This window comes from Cetorhinus maximus, unplaced genomic scaffold, assembly GCF_964194155.1.
Source record: "Cetorhinus maximus unplaced genomic scaffold, sCetMax3.hap1.1 HAP1_SCAFFOLD_316, whole genome shotgun sequence".
NCBI classification, from domain to species: Eukaryota; Metazoa; Chordata; class Chondrichthyes; order Lamniformes; family Cetorhinidae; genus Cetorhinus; species Cetorhinus maximus.
Genome location: NW_027596266.1, coordinates 1 through 21621, shown reverse-complemented (window position 1 = coordinate 21621; position 21621 = coordinate 1). Strand labels below are relative to the sequence as shown.

At 41.4% G+C, this 21621-nt stretch overlaps 1 gene segment (V, D, J or C); it reads right to left on the bottom strand.

The window, feature by feature from the left end:
* Positions 1-8143: 8143 nt before the first annotated feature.
* Positions 8144-21531, bottom strand: LOC144673227 (Ig heavy chain C region-like). The segment is given in 6 exon segments: positions 8144-8618; positions 9113-9418; positions 13036-13347; positions 14286-14585; positions 20161-20251; positions 21362-21531. Coding segments are annotated over 5 exon segments (1329 nt in total).
* Between the last annotated feature and the right edge of the window lie 90 nt (positions 21532-21621).

Sequence of the window (21621 nt, the reverse complement as noted above, 5' to 3'; positions counted from 1 at the left end):
AGGCAGATTTACTCTGTATCTAACCCTCTGCTATACGTGTCCTGGAAGTGTTTGATAGTGACAATGTAGAGGGAGCTTTACTCTGTTTCGAACTCTGTGCTGTACCTGTCCTGGGAGTGTTTGATGGGGACAGTGTAGAGGGAGACAGAACGCAATGTATTGGTTAAGGGTTTTCTACAGTTTAGACGGAGGTGTAGAATGCTCTCCCCCAGGGGCTGATCTCAGGACCTCTCACATAGAGACCCCTCGAGCCTGGTCGATCATTCCCTACTCAGCCTTCAGTGTCCCTCCTCTGGATATTTCACCTGTGGATTCATACAACACACACAGCAAAATCTATGATATGATGGGAAGCAGCAAACACTGTTACACTCAGTACACACGGTACCTTAATGCTGCAATGTTATAAAATCTAGTCAGGTAACTGTCATCGCACAGGGACAACATTTCGCTGGCTCAACATTCTCCCTCTCTCCCTCCCTCTCACCCCATCCCTCACCCCTGCTCCCTCTCCCTCCCTCTCGCCCCGTCCCCATCCCTCATCCCTGCTCTGTCTCACTCCCTTTCAGCCCGTATTTCTGTCGCCCCCTCTCTCTCTGTCACACTCTATCTTTCTCTTGCCGGCTCACTCTCTCTCTCCCCCTCTCGCTCTCTCTCAGTGTCTCTCTCTCCCCCTCTCTATCTCCATCTATCTCTCTCTGTGAGAATCTGTCAAAAATCCAAAAACATCTGTCAGACATTTTAGGTTTGTTCACGGTGGCCAAGTTATGTTCGCTCAGCACTGGGACATTTATGACAGAGTTGACTCCTCACTCATTAGTAATTTAAATGTGACAGAGACACAGCTTTTCAGCGCACGTTTCTCCCTCCATTTTCCCTCCATTTTAAATATGGGGAAGGGATCTCACACCTTTTTAAAGACGGAGAAGGGATCTCCCTCCTTTTTAAAGACAGAGGAGGGATTTTTCTCCATTTGAAAGATGGAGAAGGGTTCTCCCTCCACACACACACTCTCAAACACACACTCTCTCCCACACACACATTGTCCCTCACACTCACTGTCCCTCAAACACACACTCTCTTTCACACACACACTCTCCCTCACATAAACCCACTCTCCCTCACACACCCTCCCTCACTCGCACACTCTCCGCATCACACACACAATCCCTGCCTCACACACACACTCTCCCTCACACACACATTCTCTTTCACACACACACTCTCCCTCACACGATGCCACTCTCCCTCACACACATTCTCCCTCACTCGCACACTCTCTGCCTCACACACACACACCCTCTGCCTCAAACACACATTCTCTCGCTCACACACACACTCTCTCCCTCATACACAATCTCCCTCACACATACACTCTCCCTCACACACACACTATCTTAAACAAATTCTCTCTCTCACACACTCTCCCTCAAACACACACTCTCTCTCTCACAAACACTCTCTCTCACACACGCACTCCCCCTCAAACACACGCTCTCCCTCACACTCATTCTCTCTCTTACACACGCACTCTCCCTCAAACACGCACTCTCCCTCAAACACACACTCTCTGTCACACACACACACTCTCTCTCACACACACTCTCCCTCAAAAACACGCTCTCTCTCACACACATACTCTCCCTCACAAACACTCTCCCCCACACACACTCTCCCTCACACACACACTATCTCAGACAGTCTCTATCTCACAGGGAGAGTGAATCCCTGGAGTGATGTTCAGTTAGCTCAGGGAGATTGTGTCAGAGGGAATGGAGCATGGAGAGAGGATCCCTGGGGTGATGTTCAGGGAGATGTTATCAGAGGGAGTGGAGCAGGGGGAGAGGATCCCTGGGGTGATGTTCAGTCAGTTCAGGGAGATGGTATCAGAGGGAATGAGCTGATCAGGGAGACAGTTCATTATCAAAGCTGAAGGGAGAATGACAGGGCTAATGGACTTAACAGAAAAGGTGGAAGTGCACGGCCAATGTGTTTACCTGGACGTGGACCGTGTATCGGTTTAACAGAAAGGGGTGGGTTTGGGTTGGGTGCGGGAAATCACTGTTTGTGTATTTAAGAGAAAATGCGAAGCCAGTGTCTCAGTATCCGATCGGCCCCAGGATCTGGGAACAAGCCTCATGTTTATGTTTACTTGCTGCATAACGTGGAACCCCGTCTTTGGCATTTTCGCGGTTCTGTCCCCCCGGAATGTCCAAGAGACCTAAAGCTCTGTAATAATTTACAGGATTTGCACTCGATCATATATCAGTGCCAGGCACTTCCCAGTCTCTGGAGACTCTCCTTGGTTTGTGCTCCCTGTTCTGCCTGTGTTATTTATTTAGCCCGTGGATCCCCGCCTTCAAAGTGTTTAATCGGATAATGCAGAGGGATCTTTACCCTGTTTATGACCCTGGCTGCACCAACCGTGGGAGTGTTGAATGGGGCACTGTTAAGGAAGTTTTCTGCTTAAATATCCTGTCGTGTATCAGCCTCTGATGAAGCCGATTCCTGCTCTTTAGAATTGCCTGACATATGACTGTGGCCACCCAGAGTATGAGTGAAATCACTGAGGTGACCCTCCCAGTTCAATCATTCTACCTCTGGCAATTGCCAGAAACAGGCAGAGGTAAAGGCCTCGATACACCGATGGGCGGCCTAGTGGAGACTTGTGGGCAAATAGATCCCAGACAGGACCAGTAAAGCTGGGAGAAACGTGTAATAGGGAAAATGGAACAGTGTCGATGGGTCTTGGAGAAAGGAATTCAGCAAAGTCACAGTTAGTTCACTTTTCATTCCAGATTTATTCGCAATGTCAGAGGATATTTTACAGGAAAGTTTATTTTAAAGTTAACAGAAGTGAGTATAACGCCTGAGGTCACATTGAGAACAGAACACATGCGCTCTAAGTTGGTAAACTGTATGTACCACTGGAACATAGATCAGAAAGAGAAAACAGCGGCTTAACGGAAAGGGAAGGGAACAATAGTGAATAAGGAATGAGAAAAGTTACTTAATTACAATTGAAATCCTAACTCCAGGGAAATTAGATGCTACAATTACATTACAACCATTATCATCTCGCACATTTCATACAGGGAAACGGAAATACTGTTACAGGTTCGGTTACAGATTCGGGATCACCAAGAGAACATATTTTAAATTGGAATACAGAGATCTTAATGAACAGCTGAGGAAAAGCTACTGGGTCCGAAATTCAACCGATCACTTGATCTGTAAAAGAGGGAGAAAATAATGAAGCAGATGTTTATGATCTGGTGCATTTATGTTATAGTTTTTAATTGTTGAAACATTTAGAAAGTTTTCAAACCGCTTCTGTCAGATTGTAGTGTTAGTGGATTGAATCTTCTCACCTTCACCAGAGTGACGGCAGTGCTATAGAAAATGCTCAGGAAGAACAAGACAATGAATGTGGAAGCGGTTGTCCAGATGTTCCCGTTATCGTCCTCATTTTCTTCAATCCACATACGGTCTGTGGAATCTGCAGGGATAGAACCGAGAAATTTTAATTACATTCTTATTAATCGAGGGTGTCTTGCTGTTTTTTTATATATATATTAATTGTATTGTATCTTCCTCAAGCAATTGGTTTGTTCTCTAATTCAATTTTCAATACATATCTATTAATGAATTAGTGACTCTCAGCAATCTCTGTCTGTTACTAACTCCACAGCTGTTCTCACTTTACATTCCTCATCCTTTCCCTATTGGAAAACGTGTTCTTTTCCCCTTCGACACCAGTTTATTTTGGAACAAATTTCGTACTGACCTATCTTTTGCTTATATTATGATGGAAATTGCAGGAGGTTTACCAATTGATAACAATTATTTTAATGATAGGTACTGATAGCTACTAATTCCGAGACTCTGAACTCTGTAAGATATCTTTTGTGAATTTTCATCTTAGTTGTTTATTTGTGATGGGAATGTTTGGCATATAATTAACTTAAATCAATTTACAATTAAGAACATTGCTTCAGTGTGTTTCCTGGGTCTTTATGTGCTCCCAGAAATTTTTGGAAGATGTGTCCGTTAACAAAATATATTTGTATTATTCTTTCGTCTGTAGCTTGGCATTTGCCTTTGTTTTTTAATATTTGCATATGTGTGCAGGAGTATCTCTTGCTCTGCCTTTAACTGTGTTTATGTGCCATGTAATATGAGGGTTGATGTGTGTGTTCATGTGGCATGAGTGTTGATATGCTTATTTATGTGTGGCGCTCCTGTGTGTGTATGTTTGTTCATTTGTAAATGTGTGTGTATCAGTGTGTTAATGTGACTTTATGCGTTAATCTTTATGTTCACTTATTAATGTCTGTGTTAAAGAGTTTGTTTATTTCCATGCCTGTTAATATATCTGATATTGTGCCTTTTTATATTCTATGTTGGCTATGTTAATAATGGTGACCCCATGAGCGTGTGAGTATGTTAAGGTGTGCGTTTATGTATGCGTTGATGGATATTTATAACGATGTGTTTATGTATGTTTACGTGTCCATGTGTACTAAAGCGTGTGTTTATGTTTTTTTTTATGAGTGCGTGAATATATTCAGTTGTTTCTTGTTCTGTGCTTCTGAAAATGTTAGGTCTGATCATCTGTGTGTCTGTGTGCCCGTGTGTCAATGTTTTAATGTGTTTGTAGAAATGCCTATGTAAGTGTATTATTGTGTGTGATAGTGTGTCTTTAGATCTATATTGTTGTGTTCATTGAAGCATAGTAATGAACATGTTCATGTGTATGTTTACATGTCCTGTATGAGTCTGCAAACGGGGTTGTGTACATCTGTATTTGTGTCTGTTGTGTGTGTATATATGCATATGTGTTTGTGTGCGTACACATGTTTGTAAGTGTGTGACTGTGAGGGCATGTGTGTGAGAGAGTATCTGCGTTTTTAGGTGTTTGCGTGTGTGTGTGTGTGTGTGTGCGTGTCTGTGTGCATGTGTGTGTGTGTGGTGTTTGTGTGTGCACCTGTGTATGTATGTGTGTTTGACTGTTTGCTGAGTGTGTGTGTATATTTGTGAGTATGTGTTTGCATATGTGCATGTTTGTGGTGTTTTACTGTGAGTGTGCATGACTGCATGTTTTCTGTGTATATATGTGCTCTTGTGAGTGTGTGTGTGGGTTTGTTGGTGTGTATGCCTGTGTGTTTGCCTGTGTATGTTTATTAGTGTGTGGGTCAGTGTTTGCATGTGCATTTGTGTGTGCTTGTGTGTGTGGCTCTGTGCATAAGCATCTGTGTGTATGTATGCTGGTGCTTGTGTACGTATGTGTATGTGTGTGTGTGTCTGTCTGTGTGTGTGTGTGTGTGTGTGTATGCGTGTGTGTGTTTGTGTATGTGTGTCTCTTTTTCCTTGTGTGTGTATGAACCTGTGTGTGTGTGGAAATGTGTGTAAGTATATGCGTGTGTGCGTCTGTGTGTGTGTGTGTTTCTGTGTGCCTGTGTATGTTTGTGTGTGTGTGTGTGATCTTCTGCCTGTGTGTGTGTTTGTGGGTGTATATTTATCAGCGTGTGGAGGTGTGTGTTTACACGTGTCTTTTGATTGTGTGACTTTTTTGTATATGTATGTGTGTGTGTGTGTGTGTGTGTGTGTGTGTGCGCTTGTGCGCAGGTGTGTGTGCTTGTGCGTGGGTGTGTGTATATGCTTGTGTGATTGTGTGTGCTTGTGTGTGTGCGAGTGTGTCTTTGTCTCTATGTATATATGTGTGTTTGTGTGTGTGTCTGTCTGCCTGCATGTGGATGCCTGTGTGTGCCTGTATGTGTGCTCGTTTATGCATGTGTTTGAGTGTCTGTAAGTGCGTGTGTGTACGCATATCTGTGTCAATGTCTGTGTGTGTGTGTGTGTGTATGTGAATGTGTGTGCTTGTTTATGTATGTTTGTGTGTGTGTGTGTGCCTCTCTGTCTGTCTGTGTGCTTTTGTCTGTCTGTGTGTATGTCAGTCTGTGTTTATGTGTTCGGGCATGTGTGCATGATCTAGTGGTGTGTGTGTGTGTGCTTGTTTATGTATGTTTGTGTGTGTTTGCGTTTGTGTGTGGATGTGTGTGCTTGTTTATGTATGTTTGTGTGTGTGTGTGTGTGTGTATGTGTGTGTTTGTTTATGTATGTTTGTGTGTGTGCGTGTGTGCGCCTCTGTGCCTGTCTGTTTGCTTTTGTCTGTCTGTGTGTATGTCAGTCTGTGTTTATGTGTTCAGGCATGTGTGCATGATCTAGCGGGTGTGCGTTTGTGTGTGTGTGTGTGTGCGTGTGTGTGTGCCTACCTTTGTGTACGTGTGTGTATGCAATTTTGTTTGTGTCCGCGTATGCGCTTGTTTGTGCTTGTGTCTGTATGTGTGCATATTTGTGTGTGCGTGAGAGAGAACTTGAGTCAGATTGTGTGTGTGCTTCTTTGCGTTTGTGTGTGCTTATAAGCTTGCGTCAGCATGTGGCTGCGTGTGTCTGTGTTTGTTTGTGTGTGTGTGTACCTTTATGTACCAGTGTGTGCATTATTTCTGTCAGTGTCTGCATGTGCGTGTGTTTGTCTCTGTGTCTCTCTGTGTGTGTTTGTCTCTGAGATGGAGAGAGACATCTTGTTTCAGAATGCATGAGTGTCTTTGTTGTGTGTGTGTGTGACCTTCTGCCGGGGTGTGTGTGAGTGTGTCTTTGAGAGATTGTGTGTGCGCGTGTGTGAGAGAGTCTGCGTGTGTGTGTGTGTGTGTGTGTGCGCGTGTGTTTGTGTTTGCGAGTGTGTGTGTGTGTGTATTTTTACGTACCAGTGTGTGTGCATTTTTTCTGTCAGTGTTTGTGTGTGCACGTGTTTGTGCCTGTGTGTGTGCTTGTCTGTGAGAGAGAGAGAGAGAGAGAGATAAATCTTGTGTTTGAATGCGTGTGTGCCTTTGTTGTGTGTGTGTGTGTGTGTGATCATGTGTCAGGGTGTGTGTGAGTCTGTCTTTGTCTGTGTGTGTGTATTTGTGTGTGTGTGTGTGAGCCTGTATGTGTGAGTGTATTTTTATGTACTAGTGTTTGTGTGCATTTTTTTCCTGTCAGTGTTTGTGTGTGCGTGTGTTTGTGCCTGTGTGCCTCTGTATGTGTTTGTCTGGGAGAGAGAGAGATCTTGAGTCAGAATGCATGTGTGCCTTTGTTGTGTGTGTGTGTGCGTGTGTGTGCGTGTGTGTGTTTGTTTGTGAGTCCGTGTGTGGTTGTGTTTGTGTGCGTGTGTGTTTATGAGCTTGTGTCAGTGTTGTGCTTTTTTTATTATTTTTCCACATATCTCTGAACATGAAAAACGTGGCCTGACCGTGAAGGTATGATCGATGGAGAACACTATTCTCTTTTCTGTGAATGAATGTGTTTTCTGTGGGGTTCAATGAGACATCAAGCGATAGAATGCAAGAATTAAACAGAAGTACCCAGAAACATTAGGAACATAACTGGAAAAATGGGAAGGATTGAATCAGCAGTTCAGTTTTGGATTATGAGAAATCATTGGCATCTTATGATTCACAAGAACAGGAGATTGAAAAGCGTTTCAAAGATATCATGTTGCACTATGTTTTCCATGATTGAAGATTACAATATGAGCGCAGGAATCTAGAAGCCGCCTTGTACCTGAACCCATATCATAGACAGCTGTTCACTTCTAAGCCCTCTGCTCTGGGAGTTTAGTGAGTTAATGTTCCCCTCTTCACTCCCTCTCGTTGGCTAAACAATTTCCCCTCCGGTTGTCTCTGTTGGGGAGGTGCTGGTACATTGCGTTAACTAATGCCCTCCCCCCTTTCTATGTTGGTTAAGTGGAGTAACATTTAGCGTTCCCGTGTGACCCTCACTTCAGTTCCCAGTGGGTGCGATGCGGCAACTTCCAGCTGGTAGAACTTTGAATGGATGGACATTAAACAGGAACAACGGGATCTAAATGCTGCTGCTGTGTGTGCTGGTGGGAAATGGGACATTGTCAGAATTCACCTCAGCGAGGGGCAAGTTGGTGAAGTAACTTTGCAGAATTCTGTAATGGATGAGAATTATTCTGTCTCTAACCCAGGGTGTATCTGAGCTGGGTGCACTGATTGTACAAGACTCGGGTCTGAGACCTGTAAATTCCCGACATCAACTAAACAGGCCTAACATTAGCAAAACTAGAAAACACAATTAATTAAGTAGCTGTGTATTTAATTCACAATTGGAGGAAAATACTTTATTATTTCTACTAAAGTACGAAATGTAAGCGATAGATTCTCATTGACATGAATTAACGGTGTCCATCAGTGCAAGGGAAATGTTCACAAAACTCGGTTTACCGCTGGATTTATCAACCGTTCTGTTGATGATCTTCAAGGGAATCGCTTCATGTCCCACCACACAGGAGTAAGAAGCGCCGCTGGCCCACTCCTCCGCTGCAATGGATAACAGGCTGTACATGAAGAAGGAGTTATTGCCGTTCTCCGCCATCACCTCGGTGTTCTTGTAGTTCCCCGGATTCACCGGCTTGTCATTGACGGTCCACTTGACGAAGATCTCTCGGGGGGAGAAACCTCTCACTAAGCAGCTGAGGGAGATGAATCTCTGAGCGGAGACATCTTCAGCCGGGGGCAGGAGGACAGAGACGGATGGTTCCCGCGGATATTTAGCTGCAAAAAATTTACAATAAATGTCAAAAAAAAAACTGGAGAATTCCAGAGAAAATGACACCGGTGGTTAGATTGTGAGAGAAATGTGTTTTGTTTTGACTTTTCAAGATCTCCATTTTCCACTTTAGGGTCTGACCGGCTTTCTAGCTCGGAGCAGATGTGGATGCAATCATTTACACTGAGAATATGCGGGATTGGATTGGAAAGTTTCATCAGTAACAGGCCATTCGGCGGAACGGTTCTGTGCTGGTGTCTAAACTGTACACCAAGCTCCTCCCACCTTATATCATCAAACCCTGCAGTACAGTTTCTTGTTCATTCACCTACTTATGAATTTACTGCTGGAATGCTTCATGTACAGGCCTAGGGATTTTAGTTAGTGGAATTACCAATCAGACTAGCTCATTAATGCACTGTACACTAATTATTGGTTCTTAAACTTACACTGGGAATTTGCACACTGGCTCACTTATTGATTCATTCTCACCACTTACGTTCTTCCTTGTGGATGGAATTTCTTAAAGGAGTCGGCAGATCCTGATGGCTCACCACGCAGTAGAACTCAGCCCCACTCAGCCAGGCTTGTGTTGAGATGTTCAGGTTGCTGACCACGCTATTAGGATCCTTTCCCGGCTGGACAGCAATCTCTGATTTCAAAGGCTTCTGCTCTTGTGTCCAGGACACGAGGACTCCATAAGGGGCGTTACTCACGATGCAGGTTAAGGTCACTGTCGCCTCCAGTAAGACCTGTTCTATTGGCGGTGGCTGTAGAGTAATTACGGGATCGGTGCAGTCGGAAACTGTGAAGCAGAAATGAATGTCAACCAAAACATCATCTTCAGAATCAGAAACCCAGTTTTCAGCTTTCACTCTCACGACGGGAATATTTATTTGACCTGCCGCTGCCGTGTTAACGCCTTCATTATTTGAAGGTCAGTGACTTGCAATAATTCCGGGAGACTCCATAACATTCCATGGGAATTTCCAGCCAGAACCACTGGGACTGGATAAACCAAATGCCGGTCCAACAATGCGAATAAATTCAGGTACAATCGTTTGAAAGACAGATTATCACTCGTCCCGAAATGAAGGAATCAGTGAATGATAGAATGCTCACAGCACAGGAGGAGACCATACAGCTCTCTATGTCTCTCTGTAAGAATAACGTGCGCCTTAACCCATTTATCCTCCCCGTTCTGTCACGTGCGATAACATTTAAAAAAAAAATGTTAATCTCTTTTTTTGAAATGTCAATTGATTCCCAGCCTCAGAAATTCTTGGGGTAAATGAAAGTGATAATATTTCACAGTGTGAGGAAAATGTTGCCAAAATCGCCTTCCTCAGAATTTTTCTATCTCTAATTTGGAGGACTAAACTCTTTCTCCCCTTTTCCAATTTCATTAATTAACCGAAACACCGGAATTCGATCACTCATTAGACTCTTGTACTCAAAGGAATGCAGCCGAGACGATGCAAACTGATATCAGAGCTGCTCAATCTGAAAACAGCAGCAGAAATAAAGTGCACATCTTTGTCGGAATTGAAGTCGTGGGCAATTACCAGTAAAGGCCTGCAGACACCAATCCTACTCACAATATGAACAATCATTTTCGGATAAAACTAAAACCAATGACTCCTCACTCACTGTCCAACTTTTGAACAAAATGTCACCGTGTTTTGTGAGTTGATGGAATCCTGGACACCGGGAGATTCGGATTCAGAAAGAACATGGGTTCAATCCCCACTCCAGATGTTTGAACACAAGTGTAGCTTCTGATACCAGAAATGTAGTACTGATCGAGTACTGTACTGTGAGAGGTACCAACTTCAACATCAACTGTTAAGGCCCGGGACTGCCTGCTTTGTCAGTGTGACATCACATTTCCCCAAATTCTCCCAAGTTTTGCGTCGTCCACAAACCTTTAAACTGTCCCCTGCAAACCAAGATCTACATCATTTATATATATAAATATTTATCCACTTAGCTATTGTCCCTTTAATTCCATGATCTATTACTTTCCTCACAGGTCTGTTGTGTGTTGTATCGAATGCCTTTTGGAAGTCCATATAGACCACATCAACTGCCTTGCCCTCATTAACCATCTCTGTTACCTCTTGAAAAAACTCCAGCAAGTTAGTTGTACAGGATTTCCCTTTCATAAATCCATGATGACTTTTCCTAATCAATCTACATTATCCCATATGATATTAATTCCATCCGGAATAATTGTTTCCAGAAGTTCCCACACCACCGATGTTAAACTGACTCGTCTGTAATTGCAGGGCAGACTTTTATAAACTTTGTTGAACAATATTTGCAATTCTCCAGTCCTCCAGCACCTCCCCCAAATGCAGGGAACGCTGAAAAATTATTGTCAGGGTCTCTGCAATTTCCACTCTCACTTCCCTCAGTTCTATTGGACGCATCTCACCCGGTCCCGGTGCCTTATCAACTTTAAGTGCCGACAGCTGATGCAATGCCTCCTCCTTATCAATTTTAAACCCTTCTAGTGACTGAGTTTCCTCCTCTGTCACCACGGCCTGGGCAGCATCTACCTCGTAGGTAAAGACAGCTGCAAAGTATTCATTTAACACCTCAGCCATGCCTCTTGCCTCTATGTTTAAATCTCCTTTTTGATCCCTAATCGGCCTATTCCTCCTTTTACAACCCTTTTACCATTCATATGCTTATAGAATACTTTGGGATTTCCTTTTACGTTAGCTGTCAGTCTTTTTTCATAATCTCTCTTTGCTTCTCGTATTTGCTTTTACACATCCCTTCTGAACCTTCTGTATTCAGTTTGGTTCTCAAATGTATTTGCTTCCCGACACCTGCTGTAAGCAATTCTTTTCTTCCTTAATTTAATTTCTATCCCTATTGACATCCAGGGAGCTCTGGATTGGCTTCTCCAGACCTTCCCTTTTGAGGGAACATACTTTTACTGTGCCGAAACCATCTCCTCTTTGAAGTTAGCCCATTGTTCAGCTACTGTTTTTCCCACCAACCTTTGGTTCCAGTCTATCAGGCCCAGCCCCATTCTTGCCCCATTGAAGTCCGCTCTCTGCAAGTTGACTATTCTTACCCTGGATTGATCAATGTGATTTTCCACCGTCATCCTAAACCTTATGATACAATGATCACTGTCCCCTAAATGCCCCCCTCCTGTCAGTTTATTTACTTGGCCCACCTCATTCCCAAGAACGATGTCAGGCAGTGCCTCCTTTCTTCTTGCACTGGACACACACAGCTGTAGGAAATTCTCCAGAGTATAATCTAGGAATGCTGCTCCCTCACTGCCCCTTATGGTACCACTATCCCAGTATATATTCGGGTAATGAACCCCTCCCCCCTCCATTATAACTACTCGATGATGTTTGCACTTCTCTGTTATTTCCATGCTCCTCTCCATCTTCCCACTGGCTATTGCGGTCTATACATTACACCCAGCAATGTAATTGCACCCTTCTTATTCCTTTGCTCCAGCCAAACTGGCACTGTCCTTGAATCGCCTGACACATTTTTTTCTCCAGTATTGCAATATTCTCCTTAACCAAAAACGCCACGACCACCCCACCCCGTTTCTATGCCCTCTCCTGTCTTTTCTGAACATCTTGTAACCAGGAATATTTAACACCCAATTTTGCCCTTCCTTAAGCTTACCGTTATCTCCGTTATCGCCCTAACATCATAATCCCACAAGACAATCTACGACAGTAACTCCCAAATTTTATTAACTATACTCCGTGCATTCACATACATGCAGTGCAACACTGATTTAGGCTTCATTGCATGCTCCCTTCTCCTGACTCCATCTATTAACTGACTATACCCTCTTTTAGTGTTAGCTGCCTCTCCCAGAATTCCATGCACCCTGGTATTACTCTCTGACATTCACTCCTTGTTCCTACGCCCCTCCTGAGTTACTTTGAACCATCCCCAGCAGCAAAACCAAAAATGTTATTTAGTTCTAAAATCCAAATATTGCTGGAAATCTGGAAAAAAAAAATCTAAATGCTTAGCTAAAGTGTGTCTGTTTGCTGGACAACATGTGTCCCTCAACATACAGAATGAAATCAATTAATAAATAAATAAATCCAGTCAGCATCATGTCCCAGTTTATAGGAAACTGTTGTACAGCAAATCGCTGCTGAATATTCTACTTTACGACAATGAGCACATTTTCACGGTCATTCATTGGCTGTTAAGTGTTTTAGGACAATCTGATGCTGATAAAGACGCTGTGTAAATGATAGGATTACTTCAGTGTGTTTTTGTTTCCTTTGGAAGGAAACGCAAGCGGGCAAATTGGCAAATGGGAGACATTCTCTGAATTTTAATCATTCAAAAATAATTCTTGGCTTGGACAGAGATTGGCACCAAGAATGGCCTTGAAATTTCTTGGGTTGTGTCTCTTACCATCAGGTTTGGTGATGTTTCGGCTTTGAGTGACCCCTTTATGAGTGACCAGGCAGGTATAGAGCGTGTGACTGAACCAGTCACCAGCGGGGACTGTCAGCCGACTGGTCGCCGAGAAATTCCCGTTCACTTCAAAGCCGGGAGAGGTGACGAAGCCCGAGATCATGGCCTGTCCATTCTTCAGCCACTTCACGTTGATTGAATTTGGACTGAAATCAACGATTGAACAGACGATGGTTGCAAATCTGCTGCTTGTGATTTCGTCACTGGGGCTCACGGTGAGGAGAACAGTTGGATGATGCACCACAATATCTGCAAGAAAATTCATATTATTTGGAATTAATTTTGCTTCAAACCAAACAATTAAAAACTGTAAAACTATTTACATAAAATCCTCAGGACAGAACCAGGCCAGCCGGCCCCATAGTTCAATGCTGGAGTTTAGGATCCACAAGAACTTCCTCTCGCTCTACTTCATCTTGCAGTGTAAAAACCACCTCCTTTACAATCTCCCTCATGTATCTATTAAGATTCCCCTGAACAGGGTCTCAGTAACGTCTCACCTACAAGGAGTCCCACAGTCTGCTCATCCTTGGTGTACAGAAGATTCAGATTTGCCAATTGTTTTTTTTTAGCATTCTGTTGTAAACATGAGCTCTAATTCTTGTCTAAACTATCAAATTATTTCAGTAGTATGGGGACCTTTATTCGGTCACACCACAGATTTTTATTTTGTCGAGAATAGACCACCAGCCTATTCGCTGTTACTTGACAGGTGTAATCTATCAGCTCTGGCATTGTCCTTGTAAGTAGTTTAGCTGCTAGTGCAACGTCCCTGTAGCATTCTCCTTACGTGGAAACCAGAACTACATACAGTATACTCGGTGTGATATGGAGGGGATAACTGCACACAGTACACCTATTGTGATGTGGAGACCTTAATTATACACAGTACACTACATTGTGATGTGGAGAACAAAACTGTCCACAGTACAATAACTGTGATGCGGAGACCAGAGCTGTCCATGTCACACTAAGTGTGATGTGGAGGCCAGAACTCTACACAATCCACTAAGTGTGATGTGGTATCCACAATACACTAAGTGTGATATGGGCACCTGAACTATACACAATACTCTCACTCCATTCTAACCCATGTGATGCAGAATTTAAACATAACTCATTTGCTGACCACATTCACCCTTCACCCAGCCCCGGCACTGCCGCCCTTTGCATCCCACAACACGAACCTGGCATTTCCTTCAGCCAGACCGAGTCGCTCCGTCGAACCTCGCAGTAGATTTTGCTACTTCCAACCTCTGATTCGGTGATGGTTAACTGGCTGCTCAGGGTGTGAGTCCCCTTCTTGTTCAGCACTGATGGGAAAGTCTTCAATCCAGCTTTGATCGTCTCTTGGTCTTTCTTCCAGGAAACGCTCGTGATTTCGGGGGAGTAGTCCGCAGCCAAACAGCCGTAGGTCACGGAGCCGGCAGTGTTTGCTTGTTCACAGGAGGAGAGCAGAGCGTAGAGGGTGGGGTCAGACGGTGTCGCTGGGAATGAAGAGTCAATTGAACAAGTTAAACATATGTTTCGTGCTTATGAAATAGGCAACTTGTTCGAAGTTTAATATTGGTATAATTAATTTCCAAAATACTCTGATCATAAACTGCATTTAGGAGTTGATATGCCCGATGGGACACGCCCCCATGATGGCCAGTCTTGTACATAGGATGAGGCACAAGTCGGAAAAGGGAAATACTGCCCATGAGGCCACATAATAGAGAAATAAATAAGGCATATTGTAACCTGGGCTTCCTCCAGCCCTTGTTCCTCTGTTGAGAAAACATCAATCATTCCTCAAAAACTTTCACTTTAGATCCTTCCACATTATTTCCACTGAGCTCTCGCTTAAAGTATTTTACTATCAACCTCTTATCAGCAGCAAATGACTATTTTAATGCAGCAACATTTAGCTATCTCTGGGCCAGGATTGCCGACTATCTTCCATGAAGGACATCAGTGGGACAGTGGGGTTTTTACACTAACCTATTCTAGTTTCATGTTCAACATGTTGCTGTTTTCAGGGGATAAACTTGGATGATGCTTGGCAGCATTTGCTTTAAAGATTCTGTAACTCCGAACGGTGGACCGACTAGCTTCATTACTTACAGACAAACTTTTAGCACTTTTATAAAGCATGACCATGAGTTGTTCAATGAGACTATTTGATAGCATGGACGGTTGGCTTTCCGCCAATCACAATTCTGAATTAACTCTACAAAGTTGCCAATGCTCAATGTGTTTACAAATAATCCATTATTATCAGCTATCTTGGTTAGATAAACAGATAGATAGATACATAGAAAGATAGATAAATAGAGAGTTAAAGAGATCGGTCGATAGATAAATAGACAAACAGATAGATAGATAGATAGATCTATCGATCGATAGAGATAGAGAAAGAGAGAGAGAGACAGTCAGATAAACAGATGGATGGATAGATAGATAGAGAGAGAGATAGAGAAAGAGATAGAGAGTGATAGAAGATAGAGACAGACAGACAGACAGATGGACAAGGTAAGCACGTAGGCAGATAGATAGACAGACAGACAGACAGACAGACAGACAGACAGACAGACAGACAGACAGACAGACAGACAGATAGATAGATAGATAGATAGATAGATAGACAGACAGACAGACAGACAGACAGACAGACAGACAGACAGACAGACAGACAGACAGACAGACAGACAGACCGATCAATATATTGATCTTTGCATCGATGGATGGAAAAATGGACGCATGAATAGATACATGTTCAGAAAAAGGCGTTTCATCTACACTGCACAATCAAATGTTCACAGTTCAAAGACTGTATTGATTAGATGCAAGAGAGAAGAACATTGAAGTTCCACATCAAATTCACAGCTCTAGTAAAGCCCTTAGAACAACAGTAAAACTGCTTCTATGATAGTTCATCAAATGTCCTTAGGGCAGTTGGAATCAGGTTGTGCATTGAGTTAAGTTAAATTCATATTTTTCCAGCTTTCATTCCCACAGTAGATTGCATTAGACAAGGAGTAAGGCACCATACTGTCTATTTAAGCTGCACAATTTATTTCCAGATTCTATCATATCGCAGAACGTAACGTTACAGTCACTTCATTTAACTGTCCTGAAATTGAACTTTAGATCAGGTCAATCTGATTCAAATGTTATCTGTTATTGAAAATGTTTAATCATCATTCCTTCATCAGAAACTTGGCTTTTTTTTTAGAATGAAATGTACTTTGAATTAACGATCTGCTACTTCATTGGAGGAATTGAGGCATTTAATTTTACATACCTCATTCGGAGAACTCACGCCCAATGAGTTTGATACTGGTTAAAGTTCCTTGAACATTGACAGTGCCAACACGCTCATGTCAGATACAGAACAGGTGAATTATACTAAAACTCTCTTTGCACAGTCCTGTGAAACGCTGTATTTCAGGAATAGTAATGGTGGGATGCATTCTAAAACGCCCTCTATTCCGCATTGTTAGTTAAAACTTACACTTAGACTGGACCATCAACAAACCACCGGCTCTGATACAGCAAACACTGAACAGGAAAAATATCTTTCTACACTTCGCATTCCTTCTGCATTCCACAAACTGGGATACTGATCTTATTTCTGAGACACCTTCTCAAACTTAATAACAGACTTGCACCTTTCTCGGATATACAAACTTCTTAAATAAATGGTTCGAAATTAATTCCCTGAAATACAGGAGAATGAACCAGAAAGTTCACAAACAGCCAGAAGGCTCACGCTTCTCGCACAGTGATCACGCACATAGAAACAGAACAGACATAAACAATGCAAAAATCATTCTATTAAAGATAGATTTCTCCAGTATCCATTAGTCCGTTTGAATTGATTAAAACTTTTGTAAATTTATGACCACGTCACTTCTTTGAAATTAAGCTGATTCTAAATTGAAAAACTCCCTTTGACGGGCCTCAATTTCTCCCTGTCTGTGTACAGTTTTCACAACAGCCTTAGAGTTAGTTTGGCTGAAAACAGGAACATCAGAATAATTTACATTCAGGGTAATTTATGTCTATAACAGGGACATTGTAACAGAGCAATAATTTAACAAATCGGGAGATATTTACACTGAACTCCGAATATTCACTGACATAAATTTCAGAATTATGTGTAACCATTGAAACTGCTGAGGCAAAACACGAAGGAAATTAATTAAATTGTACAGCAACATCAAATGGAGCTGAAGGCAGCTGAGTAAGAAACATGTTGCTTTCCAAGTTAATTGAAAATAATTTTAAATAATTCTCCAACCATGAGTTTTAACTTTAATCCTGGACTCAGCACAGCACATTTGAGAGATTTTTTTGTAATGAATTTGCACTGATCTTAGATTTTATTTTCACATTGTTGATATTATACCCTATTATGCCAAATTAGTTAATAATTTTCTTCTTCTTCTGATTTGTCTCTTGTTAATAATAGGCTTAATTAAATTAAGGTGACACTTCTTAAACAAATAATTCCATACACATTCGGATAAATATATTATTTTACTTTTAATAAATTAAGATGATCAAAAATTTATAGGAATGTGCTCCTATACCTACACCCGTGTAAGTTTTTCATGTTTGTGACTATGTTGTCACGACCTAAAAGCTCTTCTGTTCTAAACGTGTATTTCACATGATAGGTTTATAAATGGGCAGCTAAAAAAAATTTTAAACACTATCCGGGTACTCATATCGGTAATAAAAATGGAGTGCATCATCCTCTAGTCACTAAAGTGGGACTTAGGAGTTTAAATATCATCCCACATTTCAACAGCAGTTTTATTTTTAATAACTAATGTAGCCCTGGCAGTTTGTCGCCATTTTCGGAGCCTCCCCTTGATAATAATACAGCCAAGCTTCGAAATACCATGCCCGTAATCCACACAATGCACGTAAATTTGTTTTAAATAGATAATGAAAATAAAATGCGGCGGATGCTGGGAATCTGATATAAAAACGGAAAATGCTGGCAAAACTCAGCACGTCTGGCAGCATCAGTGCAGAGAAAAACAGAGTTAACGTTTCGAATCCGTATGACTCTTCTTCAGATCTCTGCTTCTCCATGGACAGATGCTGCCAGTCCTGCTGAGTATTTTTTCAGCATTTTTTATTTAAATATATAATGTTACTTATTGAAATTAAGATCCACAACCATCAATGCAGAACTGAGAGATAACAATTCCTCTGCATCACCTGAGACACTGAAAGTCAACGAGCAAAAAGAACAACGATTTTAATGAGAATTAAAGGTAGCGCCCATTTAATTCAACCCGTATATCACACAGCTTTGCAAGATTGGTTGTTGTTCTTCAATTCAGAAGTTACATTTATAATTAAGCCAACCTGCTTCAATTGCAATGTTTGTCCATTTCCAGCCTTATGCATTCTGAACTTTCTCTGAATTAAAATAAAATTACTGAGCAATTCATTAGCTGCAAACTGTTTAAGATTGGTTTAGTGATAATGGTCTACACCAAAATTGAAGGAGAAACGCTGTTTGGCTGCATAGCAAAGGTTCAACAACCCGGCAGATATATTAAATTAGCTAGCTGCAATTTACAAAACACATTTAATATTGATGATTAATTAGCAGCTTTCAACCTGCGTAAACCAGGGAGGAACCAATTAATTTAAAATCCCTCTTCGAACTAAACACTGCAGTGCGATCAGTGTGCATTATATTAAGAAAAAACAATGGAAATTGCTGGAACTTCTGCATTTGTCCGGCTGCCATTAATTGTGCTGCGTTCTGCAGCAGAGTTGTGGATAGCACAGATTATCTGCTAAATGTCTATCAATATTATTTTTTATTGCTGTTATATTGGGAAATATTGCCGCATTATAGCCGTTTGAGTTATATTCATTTAACTCCCCATCACAGTTCAAATTCGCTGCTTATGTACCTTAACATTGCATTATTACCTCAAGTATTAAATGGGAGTATCGGAAGCAAAATATTAATTGTTGAATCTGCAATTAGCACTGAAATATAACTGCATCAATATATCTATCAATATTGATTAAAAAGCCTGCCTGCTTTGTAACTATAACTGTCCTTCATAATGGTTTAAGCACAAAACCAACACACGGTAGATGCGATCGACATTATATGTTGTAGAATCACCAAATAGGTCCACGAGCTTTAACTGTTCAAAGTAACCCAGGCACATACTCTCCTCAGCACTTAACACCAAATCACAACACCGAGGGACTGAATCCAACAACTGCTTAATTACCTAAGCCCTTTCAGCAGAATCAGGTGCAACATTTCAAATAAACCTCAATACATCGCACCGAAATCGCCTTTCATTGAACAAGTCATTTATGAAATAAACAGCAATATGAAACAATGGCAGAAGAATTGTATTTCCATGGATCATTTTTAATGCATTGTGTTGATTTTCACGGTATATTTTAGAATATCTGGCGATATTACTGCATTTTAATATGTCATTTAAACCTGACCCAGGTAGGAAATGTGTTAACTCTGTTGTTCTTAGTTATGGTAGCATTTCACTTATTTAAGATGAACATTCGTCAACATTATATTGATATTTTTCAGCGCAGTTAACACAAATAAACATGACAAACATTTATTGTAAAACCCGTAGTTTAAAATGACATTTTTGACTTTGATAGCACTCGGTTTCCTGTCTACAATCTTATTTCCAACGCTTTTAAACACAATGCTTTCAGTCGATTAGAAAACTTGCAGAAATCAGATGTCACCGAGATTAAACATGGTAGAAACACAAAATTGTTTAACAAAACTCAGGTATTTAAAGTAAGCCAGGCACAAAGCCTCATCAGCAGATAAAAGGCAAATCACTCAAACAAGCCCTTAAAACTCCCATAGCTTTTTTTTTTGCCGAGAAGCAGAACAATTGTTCCGTCCCTTTGCAGCATAATTAAATGAAACATTGTCAACATAGAATCCACCAATACAAAGTTTCGGTTAACACATTAATGATAAAAATAAACAGAAATGTGAAACAATGAAGCAAATCCAACAGCACAGAATGAAGGCATGTTTCTTACCTGCAGTCACCGTCACCATGGTCCCTTGTCCCCAGTAGTCAAGATAGTCACAGTGTTACATTTGCTGGTCTGGGTCACACAATAACCAGTTCTGCACACAAGTGGAAAAATTCAATATTAATTTAAATGTTACAAACGGAAAGGCAAAGTAAAATCATGACCGACTTTATCAAAAAAGTAAAATTGTGAAATATTTTTTAACACTTTATAAATTACACTGTTTTATTTGTATTTCACAGAGTAACTGATGATCATGCATTGAAATCAACAACCAATGATTTAATAATTAACACTTTAGCACCTCTTGAAACCTGTCAGTTGGAGAGTTCCAGGCACAGACAGGGCTTTGATTAATATAGTTGTATTGTAAGAAAAAATGCATTGACCCAAATGCAATCAATTAGCCCCGATGAGGTTTTTGCATTAACAGTAACGGCTGTGCCCCCCAGTATCACTGTGAGACGCACCATGTCAGAAACTGTGGCGGACAGTTAAATGTGAAATACAGAGATTCAAATCCACAGTGGCCTGAGAAACCTGATTCTGAATACTGTAGCAATACATCATTGTGATATTTCAGTTAGAACTCTTCATTATGTTAATAAAGCTGATCGAAATAAGCCTTTAACATCTATGCCCCTATTTAGCAAGACAATCAAAATTAGTAAAAACGGAGACTTTTATACATTTTTCGTAATTCAGTGTTCCTTCAAACCCTTATTGTTGGTCATATTTATTTTCTTTGACTTTCCTGGTGTGATACTGATCGCAGATTTGATCAAAGTCCCTCTCCGGGGTATTTGTATGAGGAGTTCGCTATACACAGCACCGTGACCCACTGTAGTACCACAGTGACACGCACCAGCACAAATACTGCTCTCACTCACTGATTGTTCCTATAAGAAATAAAACCTTTCAGTCAGCAGAAGATTTGCATATTTTGATTACATTTCATCGAAGAGTTTTACTCAGGAGCAGAACTTTGGGTTCAAATTATCCCCATTCACATAATAATTTGCCAATATTTCCATTTGGCTCCTGGTCGCCAGTTGTGCACATTCTAAGCGGTAACTATGCTCTTTAATATACAGAGTTAGTCAACATTTTGTTTTTATTCTTCGCCACTTTATTGCTTTGGAAAATGTAACTTTTCAATCTAGGTTCAATCACATCTCTTAACCTATTTTGAGCTAATACTGACCTATGATTCGCTGTAATTATTCCTCTGCGGTTTCTGTACGAGCTCTGGGCTTGTTCAGGTCGCTGTGGTCTTTTGCACAGTAATACCTCGCGGTGTCTTCGGGTCTTAGAGTTTTGATCTCAATGTAAGTTGTGGACGAAGTTCTTGATGGGATGATTCGACCTTCGACTCCAGGCGCGTAATAATTGGTATCCGAGGATTTTCTGTAAGCAAGGAGCCACTCCAGCCCTTTCCCAGGAACTTGTTTAACCCAGTGCACA